This window comes from Capsicum annuum, chromosome 11 (assembly GCF_002878395.1).
Source record: "Capsicum annuum cultivar UCD-10X-F1 chromosome 11, UCD10Xv1.1, whole genome shotgun sequence".
In the NCBI taxonomy this organism is placed as follows: domain Eukaryota; kingdom Viridiplantae; phylum Streptophyta; class Magnoliopsida; order Solanales; family Solanaceae; genus Capsicum; species Capsicum annuum.
The window spans coordinates 92,521,873-92,542,337 of record NC_061121.1 but is presented as its reverse complement, the minus strand read 5'-3'; the positions used below and the strand labels follow the sequence as shown (position 1 = coordinate 92,542,337).

The 20,465-nt window shown below is 35.2% G+C and overlaps 1 protein-coding gene across 1 annotated transcript; it reads left to right on the top strand.

Annotated features, from left to right (window-relative positions):
* Positions 1-727: 727 nt before the first annotated feature.
* LOC124888871 lies at positions 728-1,859 on the top strand. Its single transcript, XM_047400159.1, has 5 exons — positions 728-797; positions 1,159-1,280; positions 1,335-1,417; positions 1,493-1,571; positions 1,614-1,859. The coding sequence occupies exons 1-5, from the start codon at positions 728-730 to the stop codon at positions 1,857-1,859; spliced, it is 600 nt and encodes a 199-aa protein (XP_047256115.1).
* Positions 1,860-20,465: the final 18,606 nt, after the last annotated feature.

Genomic DNA, 20,465 nt, shown 5'->3' with positions numbered 1-20,465 from the left:
AATAGGCAAAATCGGTATTGGTATCAGCCTTGACATTGGACTAAGCTGGGAGGCTGGCATCATCAGACATAATTTCTCACTATTCTATCATATTATAATTTGGGTTTGACTTTCATATTATGTTCGATATTCTCTTTGGTTTGGTATGGACAGACTTGGTTGGGTTGGTCATAGTTGTGACCCTTTCCTAAAGTCTTCATAAGAGCAATGCACAATCTTGTTATATTCTTAAAATTTAGCTCATCTAAGGCTGTATAAGGTAGTTGAGTTGGGTTAAGAAGGTGATCCCCTATCCTAGGTGGACTTGGAATGCCCATTATGACAAGGCCCTAGTTTAGGCTACATCAAGTTGGTACTAGAGTCTAAGTTCATGTTTAAGTGGGAGTCCACAAAGCCCTATTAAGTATAGTCTCTTTTAGGGATATGTAGCGCGCCACACTCATAAGGGAGAGGCTATAAGACATCTAGGAATGTTTTACTTTCTTGGTGTTGTTTCTTCAAGCTTAACTTCTCAGTCCTGGAATCTCCTATAATCCTTATTTGTTCATGTTTTAGTTCATACCTCCTAGATCTGGAATAAAAGAAAATTCTTCCATCATATTTAGGGATAATGCTGAAGGAGTACCTCCTACGTATGGAGCACATCTTTGATCTCATGGTCCTGTTCCTGATTATACCAAAGTTCTTCCTATTTTTTTATACTGCTCCTTAGGTCCCTCAGGGTAATATGACGAATGTAGAGTTTGGTCAGTCTATGCATTCTATTGCCCAACTGGTTACTGCTCAGGCCGAGCAAGGTATGGCTGGTGTTATATCTATTGAGGCAGCTAGGCTTAGATAGTTTATGAAGATAGGTACTCTGACTTTTATGGAAGTAAAGGTGGAAAAAGACCCACAGGGATTTCTTGATGAGATAGAGAAGATCTTTTGGGTAATGAGGGTTACTAATATGGAAGGAGTAAACTTGCAGCTTTTTAGCTCTAAATGGTTACTTATTAGTAGTATGAGGAGTGGGACAAATATAAGGGTGATGTAGAAGAGGATGGTTTGTGGGAGGCCTTTTCTGATACCTTCATAGATCACTTCTTTTCTTAAGAGTTGAGAGAAGTTAAGATGAAGGAGTTTGTGAGCTTTAGGCAACGGAGAATATTTATGAAGGAGTATTCTTTGAAGTTCCATTAGTTGCGAGGTATGCTCTTGATTTGGTAGCTGATATAAGGTCGAGAATGAGGAAGTTTGCTTCTGGGCTAAACAGAGATCTGATTTTAGAGAGCAAGACCGTTTTGCTCATGATGGATATGGATATATCAAGGCTAACTGTTCATATGCAGTAGGTTGAGGATGAGAAGAGAAGGCAAGCAGAATATGAAGACAAGCAGGGTAAGCAAGGTGGGTTTTTTAATCAGGGAGATGCCCAGTCTTAAGGTGGTAGAGATGGTGGGAAATGGCAGAAAAAGAAGTGGGGGAGTTTTGGTTCCTTCTATACTTCCAGTGCTCCTTGCCCTAAGCAGTCGAGCGACAAGCGTCATTATGATAGTGATAATTCTCCGGTGCAGGGATCCCAGTCTCAGGTAAGCAGAGGTCAGTCTATTTCTTCATTTCCTCCTTGTCAGTTTTACGGTTATTCTCACCGGGGATTATGTGAAGAAGGTAGGGATAAGTGCTTCAAGTGTGGACAAGTAGGCCATCGACTCAGAGATTGTCCATTTAACAAGGTTTCTACAGAGGCGAATAAGATTTTGATGGCTTTATCTTATGTTCCTACACCTGGTGGTGTGGCATCTACTTCTGTTACTGCTCCTAGTTCAAATACTGGTTGGAATAGGTTGTATGCTTTGGAGTTCCCAACGGGAATCTGAGGCATCATCTGATGTTGTCATTGGTATGTTACAGATTTTCTCTCATGATGTGTATTGTTTCCTTGTTCTAGGTTCTACCCTTTCCTATGTGACTTCTTATATAGCTGTGTCTTTTGTTTTAATTTGGAAGTTATTTCGGATTCATTATTTTTTTCTACCCCGATAGGAGATCCGATCATTGTTGAATGGTTCTATAGGGTGTGTGTGGTATTTGTGAGTGGTAGGTAAACTTTGGAAGATTTGTTTGAGTTGGATATGATAGATTTTGATGTAATCTTTGGCATGGATTGGTTGCATTCTTGTTATGAAAATTTGGATTGTCGATCCATAAATAAAATGGGAAGGTTGTTCCTTAGCACCTAGGGGGAAGTTTATTTATTATCTTAGAGCTCGAAGGTTAATCTCTAAAGGTTGTCTTTATCACTTGGTCCGGGTTAAAGATTATAATTTGGAAGGTCCTCCTTTGTCTTCGGTCCCTGTAGTTAATGGGTTTCCAGAGGTCTTTTCAAATGATCTTCTAGGTGTTTCTCTGGATAGAGAAATAGAGTTTGGTATTAATTTTCTTTCGGACACTCGTCCAATTTCTATCCCTCCGTATAGAATGGCTTTGGCAGGGTTAAGGGAACTCAAGGAGCAATTAAGGATCTTTTAGATAAAGGGTTTATTCATCCTAGTATTTCCCCATGGGGTCTACTAATATTGTTCGTGCACAAGAAGGATGGTTCTCTTTATATGTGCATCGACTATAGGCAGTTGAATAAGGTAACGATCAAGAACAAATATCTACGCCCTTGAATAGATGATCTATTTGACCAATTGCAAGGTGTAAAGTTCTTCTCTAAGATAGATCTTCAGTCTGGGTACCATCAGTTGAATATTAGGGAGGTGGATATCCCTTAGATAGCTTTTCGCACTATGTATAGGCATTATGAGTTTTTGGTGATGTCATTTGGATTGACAAATGCCTCGACAATATTTATGGATCTAATGGACAGGGCATTTTGGCAGTATTTGATTCTCTTTGTCATTGTGTTTATTGATGATATTCTGGTGTATTTGAAGAGTGAGGTGGATCATGCTAATTACCTCCGTGTGGTGTTGCAGCCCTTAAGAGAACAATGATTGTTTGCTAAGTTCTCTAAGTACGAGTTTTGGTTGAATGCTGTGACTTTCTTGGGTCACATCATTTCTAGTGAAGGGATCATGGTGGATCCACAGAAGGTGGCTATGGTGAAGAAGTGGATAGACCTACGACTCCATATAATATTTAGAGCTTCTTGGGTTTAGCTTGGTATTATAGGCGGTTTGTGGAGAGCTTTTCATCGATAAATGCTCCTTTGACTAAGTTGACTCAGAAGAAGGTTAAGTTTTCTTAGTCGGATGCATGTGAGGGGAGTTTTGAGAAGTTGAAGGATAAGTTGACTTCAGCTCTAGTTCTGACTTTGCCGAAAGGCAATGATGGGTTCGTGGTTTATTATGATGCATCTCAAGTTGGTCTTGGTTGCGTGTTGATGCAGTATGGCAAGGTGATAGCCTATACTTCCAGGCAGTTAAAGGTGCATGAAAGGGACTATCCTACTCATGATTTAGAGCTGTTGGCTGTTGTGTTTGCTTTGAAGATATGGCAATATTATTTGTATGGCATCCATGTGGATATCTTTTTTGATCACAAGAGTTTGTAGTATGTGTTCTTGCATAAAGAGCTTAATCTAAGGCAGGGGAGATGACTTTAACTTCTCAAATACTATGATATGAGTCTTCACTACTATCCAGGTAAAGCTAACGTAGTTGCTGATGCTCTTAGTAGGTTATCCATAGGTAGTTTGGCTTATGTGGAAGAAGGAAAGCGGGAATTAATGAAGGATATTCATCGGTTGGTAAATCTTAGGGTTCATCTCCTGGACTCTAAGAATGGTGGTGTGATAGTGCAACAAGTGGTTAGATCATCTCTTAGTGCGGAGATTAAGGAGAAACAAGTAATGGATTCTTCCTTGATAAAAATCAAGGGTACCATTGGTGAGTAAAAGGTGGTGGATTTTAAGATTAGCAGTGATTGTACTTTGCAGTACCAAGAGAGGTTGTGTGTGCCTCATGTAGACAATTTGCGGCTAAGGTCTTGGCTGAGGCACACGAGTTGCACTATGTTGTTCATCCTAGTTATACTAAGATTTACCATGATCTCAAGGAGATCTATTAGTGGAGTGGCATGAAGTGGGACGTGGTTGATTTTGTATCCTAGTGCTTGGTGTGTCAACAAGTTAAGTTTGAGAACATGAGGACTGGTGGGTTGTATCAAGAGATTAAGTTTCCTGAATGAAAGTGAGAGAAGATCAATATGTATTTAGTTACTGTTCTTCCTCAATATTGGAACCAATTTGATTTGATTTGGGTCATTGCAGATAGGAGGATGAAGTTTGTGTGCGGAATAGCTTTTCGGCAGAGGATTATGCAAAGTTTTATCTTCAAGATATTGTGAAACTGTATGGAGTGCTTGTTTCATTTATTTTTTATCGTACTACGCAGTTTATGTCCCACTTCTGGCGGTGTTTCCAAAAAGGGTTGGGGTCTAAGATGAGTCTAAGTACGGCTTTCCACCCACAGTCGGATGGGCAGGCAAAAAGAACTATTTAGACATTGGAAGATATACTTCGAGCCTGTGTGATTCATTATGGTGGCAGTTGAGTGGAGCATATACCTTTGGTAGAGTTTACTGACAATAATAGCTATCATAAGAGTATTGGTATGGCATCTTTTGAGGCATTATATAGTAGAAGGTGTAGATCTCCTATTGGTTGGTTTGAGCACGACAAGGCTGATTTGTTTGTTCTGGATTTGGTTCATTAAGCTATGGAAAAGGTGAAGGTGATTCGGGACAGGCTTAAGGCTTCCTAGAGTCGTCAAAATTTGTATGCGCATATTAGGAGTAGAGATTTGGAGTTTGCAGTAGGGGATAAGGTTTTCCTTAAGGTGTGTCCTATAAAGGGGGTAGTGAGGTTTGGCAAAAAGAGAAATCTCAGTCCTCGGTACATTGGTCCTTATGAGATTTTACGGAGAGAGAGTAATGTTGTGTATGAGTTATAGTTTTCATTTAGTTTGGGTTTGGTTAATCTGGTATTTCATGTTTCTATGTTGAGAAAGTGCATTGGTGATTCATCTTTGATTGTGACTTTGAAAGAATTGGATATCTTAAATTCTCTATCTTATAAAGAGGTCCCGGTTAAGATATTGGATAGGTAGGTTTGTCAGTTGTAGACTATGTATATAGCTTTGGTTAAGGTTCTATGGCGGAACCACAAGGTGGAAGAGGCCACATGGGAAGTGAAAGAGGACATGAAGTCCAAGTATCGGCTCTTGTTTTCTGCTCCTGATATTCATGCGGAAGGTATGTGTTCTTGAACATATCTTTATTTTCTGAGTTTGTTAAAGGAAAGATTAACATCTTTGCCTCTTTGTTTTCAAACTTTGTTAAAGGGATGTTTGATAATGCAAATGACTCTGTGTGTGGTTACCCCTACCTTATCCATCATTTAGGGATGAATGTTCCTAGTGGGGGAGACTGAAGCATCCCAGTTTAGACCCTTAGAAATATCCAAGAATTTCATTCTTCGAACCCATTATAACTCATGGTACGAGCCATAAGCTGGGGTATAAGTGGTAAAGTCCTATCGTAAGCCGACCAATGTTAGTTGGTGGGTTGGTTTTGGATATTGGAATGGATATGAATTGAGGGTATGAGTCATAAGGCATAGGTACGAGTCATATAGGTGACTCGTAATGTGGTCAGTGTTTGATCCTCCTGGTGTTACATTTTTCTAGGGATACAGATCATGGGTACGAATTGTATACTGAGGTTACGACTTATTTGGATAAGTGGTATACTGGACAGTGTCTGATCCATGGTTGAGGATTAGTTATAATTGGGTGGGTATCAACCCTAAGCTAGGTTACGACTCGTAAGGAGGTCAGTCATAACCCTGCGTTAGGTTTTTATGGTATTTAAGTGGGGGTATTCTGGACATTTTCCTACTTACCCTAATAAGGACCCACAACTTCTAATACACTTAGGAGGTTATTTACCATATTATTTTATTCTTAAACACTTAGAATCTCCTCCAAAATATATCATAATTCTCTCAAGAGCTTTTGGGAAAAAGAGTAAGGGTTTCAACTAAGGGATAACTTTGGGGCTTGTCTTGGTGGATTCTTTCCATTAACCTTCTTGGTTTAAGGAATGATTCTCTTCCCTACTTGTAATTTGAATTAAAGGCATGGTTATATGGTTGATTTCATGGTTTTTACTTTTTCATGGTTTTGGTTTTCAATCATTAATTTGGGGGTTTTGATGTTAAAGGATTGGTTATGATTTGTTATGGTTTTAATTATACTTTCTATGCATTAATGGTGGTTTTGTATAATGGAATTGCATGGTAATGGCTAATGGTAATGTAATTTGGTTTTGATTGTACTATGCCCCTAAGGTGTTTGATAAAATATTTATAAAGATATGTTCATTGCATTGACTTATGTTAATGGAACTCTTGCTTGTTTTTAACTTATATATGAAACTTTAAATATTTTCAATGATTTACAAAGGTTAATGGCTAATTGGTAATGCTTGTGGAGAATATGGTAGTCTCCCAAGAGGTTAATATGGTAAACGGAAAGGGCAGCGAGAGCCCCCATAATCTAAATGGTTTGGCTATGGATAATGCTTGCAAGTATGGTGGTATGACAATACCACTGGTTTATCAAATATCCTTGTTTAATAAATGGATAATTGATTGTTTGGACTTGGTTTTAATTGGTTATTGAAGGCATAAAGTGTAAGCTAAGTCGTGAAAGGTGGTGATCCCGGGGAGATCAAAACTGAAAACTCATATTTGCCGATATGAGGGGTCTTCGATGGCCACATTCGAGTGTGATGTTTATATTGGAGGGATGTAATAGTCATCCTAGGGTTATTGCTTGGTTGTGCGGCTACACACACCGAGACCCTTTCAGTAGGGGAAGCTGAACCCATATGGCCCATGGGTGGTAGGACGGCTAAGCTACACGACCTTGGTTAAGGTTTTTAAATGGCATGCTAAATCGGGTCCCTTATCCCAACACTTATATATTTATGGTTATTTGCATTGGATGGTTTTCAATTGGTTTTGATAAATAACGTTACTTTATCCTTATCCCGAGATTCATGCTAGTGTTCACCCATGAACCCGTCTACTGGCGGCTGTATACCCACGCTATGTAGGAACCAGATATTCGAATCCTCCTTCATTGTACTTGATTTGGGGACAACTTATTGGATTGAAGTGGTGGACTTCCATCCTTTCAGAAGGCATAATTGCATGTTGGATATTTTTAGACTTTTTTTTTATATTGGTTTAGTCATGGTTGGGGGCATTCCCAACTAGATATTTGTATTCTTTTGGATAGAGGCTTTGTGGTACTTCTGTGGGTTGGAATGGGCAGGATCTACATTGATGTCAGCCTTGGCATTGGAATAAGTTGGGAGAGTAGCATCATCGGACATAATTTCTCACTGTTCCATCGTATTACATTTTGTATTTGACTTTCATATTATGTTTTGATATTCTCTTTGGTTTGGTATGGCATGGATGGTTGGTTTGGTATGGAGAGACTTGGTTGGGTTGATCATGGTTGTGACCCTATCCCAAAGTCATCATGAGAGCATTGCATAATCTTGTTATATGCTCGAAATTCAGCTCATATAAGGCTTTATAAAGTGATTGGGTTGGGTTAAGGGAGTGGTGCCCGGTCCTAGGTGGACTTGGGATGCCCATTACAACAAGGCCCCGGTCTGGCCTACGTCAGATTCATTCCCAATCTTAGATACTGATGATTTAATAATCAACTTTCCTTGAGAACAAACAACATAAGAGAATTCCTTTGATTGAAGAATATTTTGATTCTTCAAAGTATGCCCGTGTGAATTCTCAATAATTCTGCGCATCATATTAAAATCGGGATGATCCAACTGATCATGCCAAATAATAATATTATTAGAACCTGTAAACATTGTGTTTACTACGACATGTGATTCAACTATACAAATACTTGTATGGTATATTCGAGAAGAAAGTGCGGATAGATTTTCAAGCATAATTTTTTTCCTGTCTTTATAGTAGTAATATAAAGGTATTCAACCTTTTATTAATTTGCAGTCTCAATATGATAGCCATTTTGGCGAATAACCTTGAAACTTAACGAGTTTCTTTGAGACTTACTACATTATAATGTATTATCAATGTCCAATACTGTCTCCTCGGATAGTAATAAAGTCACTCTTCCAAAGCCCTCAATTAAATTTGTACTACCGAATATTATATTAACATAGTCTCTTTTCATAATCAAATTAGAGAAATATTTCTTTTCTCTTAATATAGTGTGAGTTGCAGCACTGTCAAGAAGGCACATATCTTCATTACTAACCTTGGATCTAATTGGAGATTGAAATTTTTTTATTATCTTCACAAAGTAAAAATACATGATAAGAAATGTGAAATCTCACAATCTTACAATGAAATTTAAATGCTTTTTTTTCTTAAAAAAATAAAAACAACATAATGAAAAAACATGATAACTAAGAAAAAATACATCAATAAAATAATATGATGTATTTCCCCAAGAAATTGATCATGATTTTATTTTGATCTCCAAAGAAGTCTTCAACTTTCAAATGAGTAATATCATCAAGGCCATCAAAATCATCATCTTTCAAAATCAAGTTTGCCTCAACATTATTATCATATTCTTGTGAAGGTCCTGCCTCATCATCATTTTTGAAAATCATGCATGACTCCATCCGGGCATTAGAAGAGGTTCCACCTCCATTTCTCTTTCTTTTGAAAGAATCTTGATAAAGCCTAGCAAAATGCTTAGGCACCCGACATTCATTCTTCCAATGACCTTTCATACCGCAACAATGACAATTGTCTCTTGAAAAATTATTTTGAGAACTTATTTGATCCTTGCTTTTCTGATTACCATTATAACGATGATTATTATATCGCCCCTGCCATTGCCATAACGACACATATTTTTATGAACCCAACCTTGTTGTCTTTCAGGCTAGCTATGTGCTTGTACCATATTTACTTTCAGTAATGGAGCAGCTTCAGTGGGAAGGGCTTCATGATTTTTTATCAAGTGTAACTTGCATGGCTACATGTGCCCACACCTAGGTATATGTGCTAGCATGTTAAGAGCGCCCAAGGCTAAGTAGTGAACTGGAAAAAGGCACTCTTGATATATTAAGCCACATACATACACATCTTGCCACATGTGCGCCGGCATGTGTTGCTCATCCACCAGAAGACATGAGATCAATTCAGAATACTTCTGTAAGCCCTTTTCATGGTATTACTATTGCAGCATCATATTTGAGGTATGAAGAATAGTGTCTTTTCCATCATGTCCTCATCATTTATAGTTTTTTCATATAATTTCAATTGAGAAACAATCTTGAATACAATAGAGTTATATTCAACAACAGTTTTAAAATTTTGAAATCATAAGTGCATTCACTCATAACGAGCTATAGACTGTACCATGGCCTTTAGGTGGTCATACCTTTCCTTCAAATCAATCCACAATTCAAGTGGATCTTACACTGTTAGGTGTTCATACTTCATTCCTTCATCTAGATGATGATAAAGAAAAATCATAGCCTTTGTCTTATCCTGACTCGATGCTGCATCATCTGAGATAATAGTAGCACTAAGGCCCTTAATAGCTAAGTTAATTTGAGCATCGAAAATCCATGACAAGTAATTTTTTTTGGAGAAGTCAAGTACCACAAACTCAAGCTTTGAAAAATTTGGCACGATAAAAAATATCATAAAAATAATGAAGTTAGACAAAAATACAATAACATAATCTCAAAATAGTAGACCTTTTTTCTTTCAAAGACTTAATATTTTTTTTTAACAAAACAGGACATTACTTTTCTTTTTCACAAAAAACAAAGGCTTTTGAAAATACACCATGTAACAATAACTTTATAAATACAACATGAACATCTAGAATGTATAATAAATAAATAAATAAATAGTAGCTTCAGACTAATAAAATCATCAACCCAAATAATTACTATAAACAAACATAAAATGTGAAATAAAAAATTTACACAAAAATGATCACTTCCTATCAACTCTAAAATGAAATTTCATGTTGTACATGAAAAAAAAATTAAGTGCTAGAGACAAACAAACTATGACAGTGAAAAAAAGGAAAGTAACAAAAATTTAGGACAACAAACATGTAACATATATTTTTCTATTATGCATATAAATTTAGCCAATGCTATTAGGTTATTTTAATTTTTCATGTGTAACTTTTAACATTAAAATAAAAAATTTGATAAAAGAAAATAACAACCTGCAATGTTCAAGACAAGTAAATTAATTATACTTGAGGGACTGAAAACTTGAAAAAGATTAGAATTGCATTGATAACGTTTTTTAATATTAAGAACGAGAATTGCAAGAAAAGAACAATAATAATAATATAGAACAAGACATTAAGAGAAAAATATACTATAAGTTTCTTTCAAGTGTATCAAACATTTTCTTCAAGACCTGTATTTATAGTATTACATGAAGAAATTTTAAGAGGTGTCATAAACATGACATTAACTCATGCAAAGAGGGAGAAGAATATGAGGGATTGGATGATCAACCAGGAGGTAATGGAGGTGCGTAAATTACTACACTTAAAGAAGGTGTAATGCCTAAAAGTTATGGAAATCAACAATAATCATCTTAATAATTATTTACAATATGTTACTAAATTTGAACTCGTCAATAAAGCTGAATTTAAACCTAACCTTTTGACCATCGATTTATTTTTTCTGCATCCTTTAGTCAAAGAGTCATTTTCTTGAATCTCAACCTAAAAAAATCACGAGAAAATATAAAGTACTTGCATGTTTGATCTATAACAAAAGACAAATTTTGAATTTGAGATCGGGGAGTTTAGAGTGAATTGCGTGTTATATTAAAACACATTTTGTCAGTAAGGATTCATTAGAGATTCAAATTATAATATATTCTAATTGAGTATCTGAACACATGATAAAATAGTTCTATTAAACATTCTGAACACATATTTTGAAAAAAATTAAATTGTGTGTGTTCGGAAGCACCCATTACATAACAAAGTTAGTCACATAAAATATGTCTCCTTCTTGAATAATATACATCAACATTAATTGAAATAGACATGAAGTTTTAAGATTTATTGGGGATAATGCATATAGTTAAAGGAGATACTAAGTGTCTAATAAAATACTTTATCATCTGATAAAGTTTTCAATCAAAGAAAATCATAAATTCAAATGTATAAATGATATTTACAGGTAGAATTTAATGGCTATCATATATTCAACCTTTCGAATTCTTTTTGTTTATGCATAGATATAATAATTTACTCAAGCGACGAAGTTAATTTAATCAAAATGATGTAACAAAAAAAATAGTTTAGTAAAGCAAAATGAATGATTAAGCTTTTAAAGAAAGAGGGATGAGTAATGATTTCATTTTGGAGTATATAGATGTGTGAAATGGTATTATTAGAAAAGATGGAAAATCATGATGATAATCTCAACAATATTTATCAAGAATCCTTCTTTTATGTTTGCACTCCGTTTACTACTTTTGATTGCTTTGTTGAATCTTTGGACTGAAACTGATGCAATATTGCAATGACAATACCTATATGATGGAGTGTCCTACCATTTCATCTTTTTCTCCACTCTTCTTAAGAATAAAAAATAAATAATATTTTTAAAAAGGTACAATAAACGTCCAGTTGAATATTTTTGTGAGTATCAATAATCACGGTAAATGGATTTAATTGAATCATTTTCTTTGAAAATTTTATATCGTACATTAATATTAAATACAAACTTCTCCTACTTAGGATATATTTTTTTTCTGTATTTATAAAATATAAATTTTCTGACAACGATAAAGCAAAAAATATAAATTTTTTATATTGTTAATAGTTCCTAATTTTTTTTCCTGTATTTAAAAAATACTGATAACAATAAAAGAAAAATATAATTTTTTATATTGTTAATAGCAAAACAAAAGTATGCATTATGGTTGGCTCGATCCCACTTACCCCCAAACATATAAGATTTGAAAAACGATACCCCCTCCAAATGTCTTTCGATAAGATTTTCATTTGTATTAATAAATATTTTTTTTTAAAACTAAAACAATGATATTTCATATTATTATCAATTTACTTAATCAACTAAATAATTGGTTATAAGTTTTTTTCTTCATCTAATATATATTTCATAAGAATTGAAATAATAATATAATTAATATAATGATTAGAATCAACCTTCATATCAAGAATTTTTGAGTCTGAAATAGCAAACCCTAGTCAGAATTCCTATGTCGCATGCCGGTCAACCATCTTTGATGGTTGGTCAACATCTCTCTATTACCGAATTCTCTACTATGAATCTAAAACCCATTGAGAATCTCCAAACTATGCCGTTGGAGAAATCCGTTGTTGATTCAGTCGTTACAATAACTCTTAATAAGAAGACCATTTCTCATAAGAATGTGGTCATGGTGGAAGTATCGTGCATGTTAAATAGACAAAAAAGTAGCTCGACACAATAAATAGAATGAAAAACTTACGTTTTTTTTTATAGGTAAATTTGTCTATGAATAGGTGGATCCTGATGAAATAAGGACTATTATCCCACAAAAATATGAATTAGAGGTGGTTATCAAATTGAATTATTCTGAAACAAACATATCCTCATTTGTTTGATGCAGGAATTTTATTTTATAACGTCATTTCAAAGGGCGACTGTTACTTATTATGTAAAGATGGTTTCTTATGTGATGCATACCCTTATATATGATGTTACATTAAAGTGAATGAAGAGACTACATGTTAGCCTTCTATATTTACATTTCACTAATGACAAACTAATGAGTGGATTCTTGCAAGATATTGGAAGACTGCTAATGCTGATGGGATATGAACGATTAAAAAATTAATGAAGGCAAACAAGAAAGACAACTCCAAGCATGGGAGGATATCAAATCATAATCTACAACATCCAAGAAAATCAATCAAAACAAAAACAAAAGAAAGGAAAATCGCAATCCCAAAATCACATAAAATTAGATCAATCACAAAAAAAAGGAAGAAAAGATCACGACAAGATCAAAAAGAAGAAAAGATCATGGACATATCAAATACGAACGTGAGTGAAAAACCATGTATGGATATATCTAATATGGACATACCATATGATTACTTTCCTCAATCAGGAAATCAATTCAAATCCTTGATTGAGAAAAAATTTCTTGGGTTTCCTTATAAAGAGCAGCAAGCTCAAAACTATGAAAGAAGAAGACTAAGATAGACAAAGGTTACACAATTTCAAGAAGTATCTTAAATTGTCTCAATCTTAGTCTCAAGAAGCTTTGTAACTCTTAGTTAATAATTGTTGTATAAAGAGTAGGATCAAGTCAACTTTGTAACGCAAATTGAAGCTGTGTCACAAGATCTGAAGAACAAAATAAGTCTCTGAAACTTGTTTCCCATCATTGTACTTGAGCCCAAGATTGAACGATCTAAGAAAACTTTGAAACCCAAGGGGACTGGAAGTAGGCACCACATTGGAGTTCCGAACCAGGATAAATCTCTGTGTCTTTACTTTAAATTTGATTATTTATTTGCTTGATTATTTCAAACCTAATCTATTTTGTGAAGTGTGCTGATCTACAGGAGAGTCGACTGTGGGAAGCCAATAGTCGACTTACGAAAATTTTTTAATTCACCTCTACCCTCTTGAATTTTAATTGGTGTTAGAGCAGGTCTCATCAATAGTGTTGCTTAACCGCAGGTGAAAAAGATCAAGTGGCAAATTATCAAATTCCCGATGCTCTTCTTCAGGATGGTCACTCCTCCATAAGATCACCATACTTTAATAGACAATACTACTCTTACTGGAATAATAGATGCAAAATCTTTGTCTAATCAAATGACTTCAAAGCCTGGATTGTCATCAAGAAGGGTCTAAAGCCTATTCCAGGACTCAAAGAGAAGCAAAAGTCAAAGAAAAAGAATCTAGCAGTACTGACATAGATGACCTTGAAAGTTTAGAGGTCACCAAAGAACAACAAGAGGCAATCTAAACTATTACACGTTCTATAAGTTTACTTCTTTGTGTAGTTAGTGGAGAAGAATACGACAAGATATTAAGTTGCAAGACTGTAAAAGAAATATGGGACAAATTGGAAGTAGCCTATAAAGGAACCACCAAAGTCAAAGATTGTTGTACTGGTCAATGAATACGAGCTGTTCAAAATGGAAAAGAATGAGAACGTTGAAACAATGTTTGCTAGATTTAGCAAGATCATATGCGAACTGAAATCACCGGGGATGATCAATCCACAAATCTTGCAAGTCCAAAAGCTGGTCCAAAGTCTCCCAAAAATTTAGGAAACCAAGGCAGCCATTTTGGAAGATAGAGAAATTCACAATATCATATATGATGAACTACGAGGTAACCTCATTGCATATGAATGAAATTACATCAACAGGTATCACAAGGAGGAAAAAAACCAGTAACCTTCAACGCTACTCCAAATAAAGAAGAGGACATTCTAGAAGCTGACAATAGTGAACGAATGACCCTCATTAACCGTAGAGTAAGGCTAATCATAAGACAGAGATAGCAAATATCCCAAGGAGCCAAAAATAATGACTCTACTAGAAACGATAATTGTTGCTATCACTGTAGAAAGTCTGGCTAGTTCAAACAAAACTATCCAAAATTAAGAAGAAGAACATACAGGAAGAATTAAATTTTTGGAGCCTGGAGTGATGAAGATGAAATCGAAGAAGAGATAGAAGCCGCCAATATGTGCTTTATGATAACAGTTGAATCTAGCGAGGTAAGACTACATGATTGTCATAATTATTACATTCTTGAATGTAATTTTGATATGATAACTGATGAGCTTCAAAAATTTATTGATGAATATAACAAACTTTCTCAAGAGAAGAAAAGTTGTGAAGCACGATTTAAACAAAAAACTCAAAGAGGAGTGAAGAAACTTTCAAATACAAATAGAAATATGTCAAATTGAAATTGACTTACTTTATGAAGAGCTTGATGGTGTAAAAGTTCAGTTGAATAACTATAGGAAATCTCCAAGTCATAGTTTTGTGAGATCAAACCTTTTTAAAAATAACTCAAGCTTCTCATTAGGATCATTTAAATTAGCCAAGACCTCTTTCTCTTCCCGAGGACCTGTCTGCTTTATCTGTGGATAAAAAGGGCACAAATCCTACTGCTGTAGGCACAAGCCTAACAACACATGGGTTTAGAAGCCTAAAAAAGTACCTCTAAGCTACAAGGACCTATGACAACATGGGTACCTAAACAAAATTAATTTCTTTATTTTGCAGGAACATGCCCATAAAAGATATAAAAAGGGAATGTGGGTCATTGATAGGGATGTTCTAGATACATGATCGAAAAGAAAGAAAATACTTATGCCTTAAGGAATGTAGATGGAGGATCAAACAAATTCGGTGACAATGCTAGAGACAATATTATTAGAGTTGGCTCAGTAAAGCTCATCTCCTCATGTAATTTTATTAAAGTATATTTGGTAGATGACCTCAAGCATACCTTGCCCAGCATCAGTCAGTAGTCTTATATTGGGTTTGGAATCTCATTCAAGTTGAAAGCTACTCCATCAAACATGAAAAAAATATCATCTCTCTCATCCGTAAATGCTAAGAATGGTGTAGCAGAGCAAAAGAATCGGTCTCTCCTGGAAACTGCCAGGACCATATTGTTAGAACAAAATCTCCTAGATTATTTTTGGGCAAAATAAGTATGCACAACATGTCACATATCAACATATGCCTGATCAGACCTATTCTAAAAAGGATGCCTTATGAACTCTGGAGAGGAAAAAAGCCTAACGTTAGCCACTCTCATTCTTCTGGATGAAAATGCTTTATCCACAACAATGGTAAGAATAACTTGGTAAAACTTGATCCATGAAGTGATGAAGGTATTTTCTTGGGTGTTCTCCCACTTATCGTGTCTACAGAGCTTATAATAAGAGAACTTTATGTGTTCAAGAATTTATTCATATTGTATTTGATGAATATAATCACCCCTCTATGAGTTTAAGTAATGATAAAGATCAGGTGAGTGATATATAATCCAAAGAAAATACTCATGTAACCTCTGAGATATCATAAGACAAGTCGACTATACCCACTCCGGAGTTGATTTCTACGACAGAATTAGCGAAACCAAGTACTCCAAGAGAATGAAAACACGACGCTAGATAATAGGATGCAAGCAAGACCATCATTGAGAAAACAAGCGCATGTTGCCTTTGTATCTCAAATTGAATAAAGAAAGTAAGGTTATCAAAATAAAATCAGACCTGTAGCTTAAGGCTTTTCCCAACTAAAAGGTATTGATCATGATAAAACCTTTTCCCCCGTGACAAGGTTAGAATTAATTCAAAATTTTATTAGCACACTTCTTTTAAATGTTTTAAGCTATATCAAATTAATGTCAAAAAATTCTTTTTAATTGGTTTTAGTCATGAGAAAGTTTTTGTAAGGCAACCCGAGGGTTTGAAAATCCGTCATATACAAACCATGTTTTCAAACTGTCAAAAACACTCTATAGTCTTAAATAAGATCCAAAGGCTTGGTATGAGTGAATGCATACTTTCTTACTAAGTTACTTATTTTAAAGAAGAATAAAATTTATACAACTTTGTTCTTACAGATGCTTGATTCAAATTTTTTTATTATGCAAATTTACGTTGATGATATTATTCCTGATAGTTCTAACATCTCTCTGTGTGAGAATCTTGATAATATGATGAAAGGAGAATTTGATGAGTCTTAAAGGTGATGCCCTAATTTTACGACATAGCAAGGAGCAAACCTTAGTTGACCTGTCAACAATTGAAGTTGAATACATAGCCGCTGGAAATTGGTGTACTCCAATCCTATGGATTATGCGTCAACTACTTATTTTTTTAATATGTCTAATGAATCTGTGCCCATAATGTGTGATAATACCAGTGATATTAGTCTATCTAAATATACTATGCATTATTCTAGGATAAACTCATAGACATCAGGCATTCTTTTATTTGTGATCATATCATAAATGGTGATTTTTTTAATTGGTTGACTCAGAAATTAGCTTGCAGACTTTTTTTTTACAAAAACCTCTCACAAGGAAAAAATTTGTTTTCTAAAATAAAAACTTGATATAATAAATTTTTTCAATCTCTGAAGATTTCAAAAGACCCTTATTTTTGGTACAAAATCTGTTGGCTACTCTCTGACTCTCGTCATTTCCTTTCAAATCCCCCTCTTTACACGCTACCTTTTTTTCTTTCACCATCATTACCATCTATGCACCTTTCCACATCCCAATACTCCTCCGCCCTTTCATCTCCAACCCAAACCCAAGTCTACTATACCTCTTTCTTCAACTCCATCCCTTTACCTTCCTCCCTATTTCTTTTATACCCATCCATACCCATTCTCTTCTACCATGAAAAGAACCCGTACAATGGATAACCTAACTAAAACTTCTCCAAACCAAAATTCAAATAACCTCAACCCCGTCATTCACTCTGAGTCCTTAACTCCACGTACTCTCTCCAGTCAATGGTCTCTAAAAAATGAACTACTTTAAGCCCTATTTCCTCCTCTAACAAATGATGATTCTCTACCTTGGACTCTCTTCCTCCAGAGGATACGAACAAGTTTTGAACCTACTCTCACAAGGAAAGATTTTGCACATTCAGAAATTGCTCAAGAATTATCTAAAGAAATCCCACTGCAATATAAGCCACTTTTTCAAGGCCCAAGAATTATCGATGATGTTTTTCTTATGTGGCTTGGAAGTATTTGAAGACCCAATCCGTATGATCTATTTCAACCTTCGTGTATCCCCAGACAGCAGCGAGTTAGAAACCCTAGTTCTAAGAACACGTATTATTCTTAATGATTTCTTGTTTGAGTAATTGTTTCGCACCAAATTCTCAGGTATAGTTACATTCATGAATGGCACCTAGCCGGAGAATTTTGAAGTTTGTTTTGACAAAGCAAAGAAGATCGTCTCGGATCCCGACTCAAATGGCCTCTCTTTTGGTCCTCTTTTTCTCAGCTTCTAAAATAAAATTTTGTCTGACATCATTGCTATAATCCCCCGAGTCTATACCCTGGATGCTATATGACGCTTATGACCCCAAAGGATCATAAGCTAACCTATGATTGGTACCTGCTGTGAGCACTGAATAAAACTACTATAATAATGCGAAAGATGGACTAAAATGCCACAAGGTTAAAAATACTATAATCAAAACTGAATAAAATACCAATATACTGAACAACTGCCTGAAACATTCTAGTCGGTAAAGCCTCAAATTGTCTGAATATGGAGTTGATAGGACAGGTCCCTAACTAACTTCGACTACTAAAATAATAAACTACTGAATGTACTGAAGTAATCCAACATCCTTGGAGTATGAGGTCTCACTGCTATAACTGCTGCTGATAACTAAAATTGGCTATGTGCGGTCAGGAACTTGAGTGTCCGAACATATGATATGAGACATCATAGCGCAAAAAATGAGTATGGAATCAGTATATGGGAATTTACTGGTATGCAAAATCAGGTAAAGATAAATGTATGGGTTTATATTCATGAACACTAACTGACTGAATGATATACAGGAGCTAGATTAGCATACATGGAGAATCTGTAACTACTGAACATACTGTGCATATTGTAACTGAGTATACTGGAACTGAATTTGATAATTGATAACTGAATATACTGATAACCTAAGATTACTGATAATCTAAATTACTAATGACTGAGTGATTGTATCTGACAGTCCTGATTCTATAGAACTGAACTGAGTTCTATTCTGAAGACTGAGACTGAAATTGAATCTGTGGGAATTCTCACTTAACCGACATGCCCCTAGAGTAAACTGAGTGAGGTCAAACCTATAACCCTAGTTGGAAGGGTGCCATTACTATGCCAAGGGTAAAGACACTACTGTGGTCAAGCCTATCTTATGGGTGACCCTGAATAGAAAGTCAAGCCTAATCTGATGGGTGACCCTGAGAGGTAGCCAAGCCTTAAACTGATGGGTGACTGTTTACATCCTATGTTGGCTACGTAGTTCTATAGTGTGAGACTGTTACTAATGACTCTGCCTTTCTAACGGGAGAAGTCATCACCTTTACACTCACTCGATGCTAGTTTCTACTCTAAACTGAATGACACTGACTGATTAGACTGGATTGGACTAGGTTAGTTGGGTTCGGTAACTGACTGAGTTTTGCTATTTGTGATACTATAGAGTTTAATCTGTAATTACTAAGTCTCTAGATAAATAGCTAGATTGTCAGGTATTAAATACCTCAAGAACTCGGTAGCATAAAAATTAAAGCAATGCATCATCTTGAATAACATAACAATGTTCACTTTGTCATAATTCATACATAGAGACATTTCATCAAACACTTTTAATGCATTAACTTGTACCTGGATGGGGAATACATGTTACAATGCTATAATGGCATTATTTCATTTTCATCGACAATTTATCAAACACATGAGAAACATACTTGGTTCATTAAATCATAAACACTTAGAGTTAACATGGTTACAACAATCAACATGCAAATTGAAGGGTTTATCATAAATATCATGTAATTCCACACATACTAGAATCAATCATTGGAACTTGTAATCTAAATCATGGATTAAAACTCAAACAACATCATGAAAATGAATTCAATCTAATTCAAACATAGAAATCATAAATCATAAATCTTGTATTGTGAAAAAGGATTCTTGGGCTCCATGAAAGGTAAGGATCCATGGATGAACATCTAAGATATTTGGGAATCTTAATTCTTGATGTTCTTATAGTATCTCGGAGGGATTCTTGAGATTGATCTTAAAACTTGGAGGCTAGGGTTTTCTATCATTGAGAGAGAATGTCTTAAATTGGGGAAAAGTGAGCTAATAATGACCTAAATGCATTTTTAGGGATTAAATCCCATATCTGGGTGGTTTAAATCCATGTGAAAAGACTAATTTGACTTTGGATAAAACTTTAAATTTTCATCGAAACTTCTGATTTTGGGCCCTGGCGCGACGCGGTGCTATCGTGCCTTGTCACTGGAAACTGACAGTTGGGAACTGGGCTGACAGTGTGTCGCGGCGTAATCGTGGACCCTTACTGGATTTGGACAATTAGGATTTGGAGGCTCTCTGCAATGCGGTGAGATCATGAAGTCACACTGTAAATTGACAATTGTCATTTGGACCTATGGCACGATGCGCTACTGACTGAAATGATGATATTTTATGGCAGGAACTTAAAATAGTCATAACTTCTTACCCGGCTATCGGATTTAGGCAAATTTTTTATCATTGGAAAGCTAACTGAATTTCCTACAAGATAGCAAGTAAAAATTTGGGAAATTTTATCTAGAACAAAAATTCTAATTAAGGATTCTCATGTA

Bases quoted from the DNA above. Each gene is read 5' to 3' on its own strand.
- LOC124888871 (XM_047400159.1), top strand. From the start codon at position 728: ATGACGAATGTAGAGTTTGGTCAGTCTATGCATTCTATTGCCCAACTG. The intron at 798-1,158 runs GTATGGCTGGTG...ATATTTATGAAG, and splicing joins TACTGCTCAGGCCGAGCAAG to GAGTATTCTTTGAAGTTCCA. The intron at 1,281-1,334 runs GTTTTGCTCATG...CATATGCAGTAG, and splicing joins TGATTTTAGAGAGCAAGACC to GTTGAGGATGAGAAGAGAAG.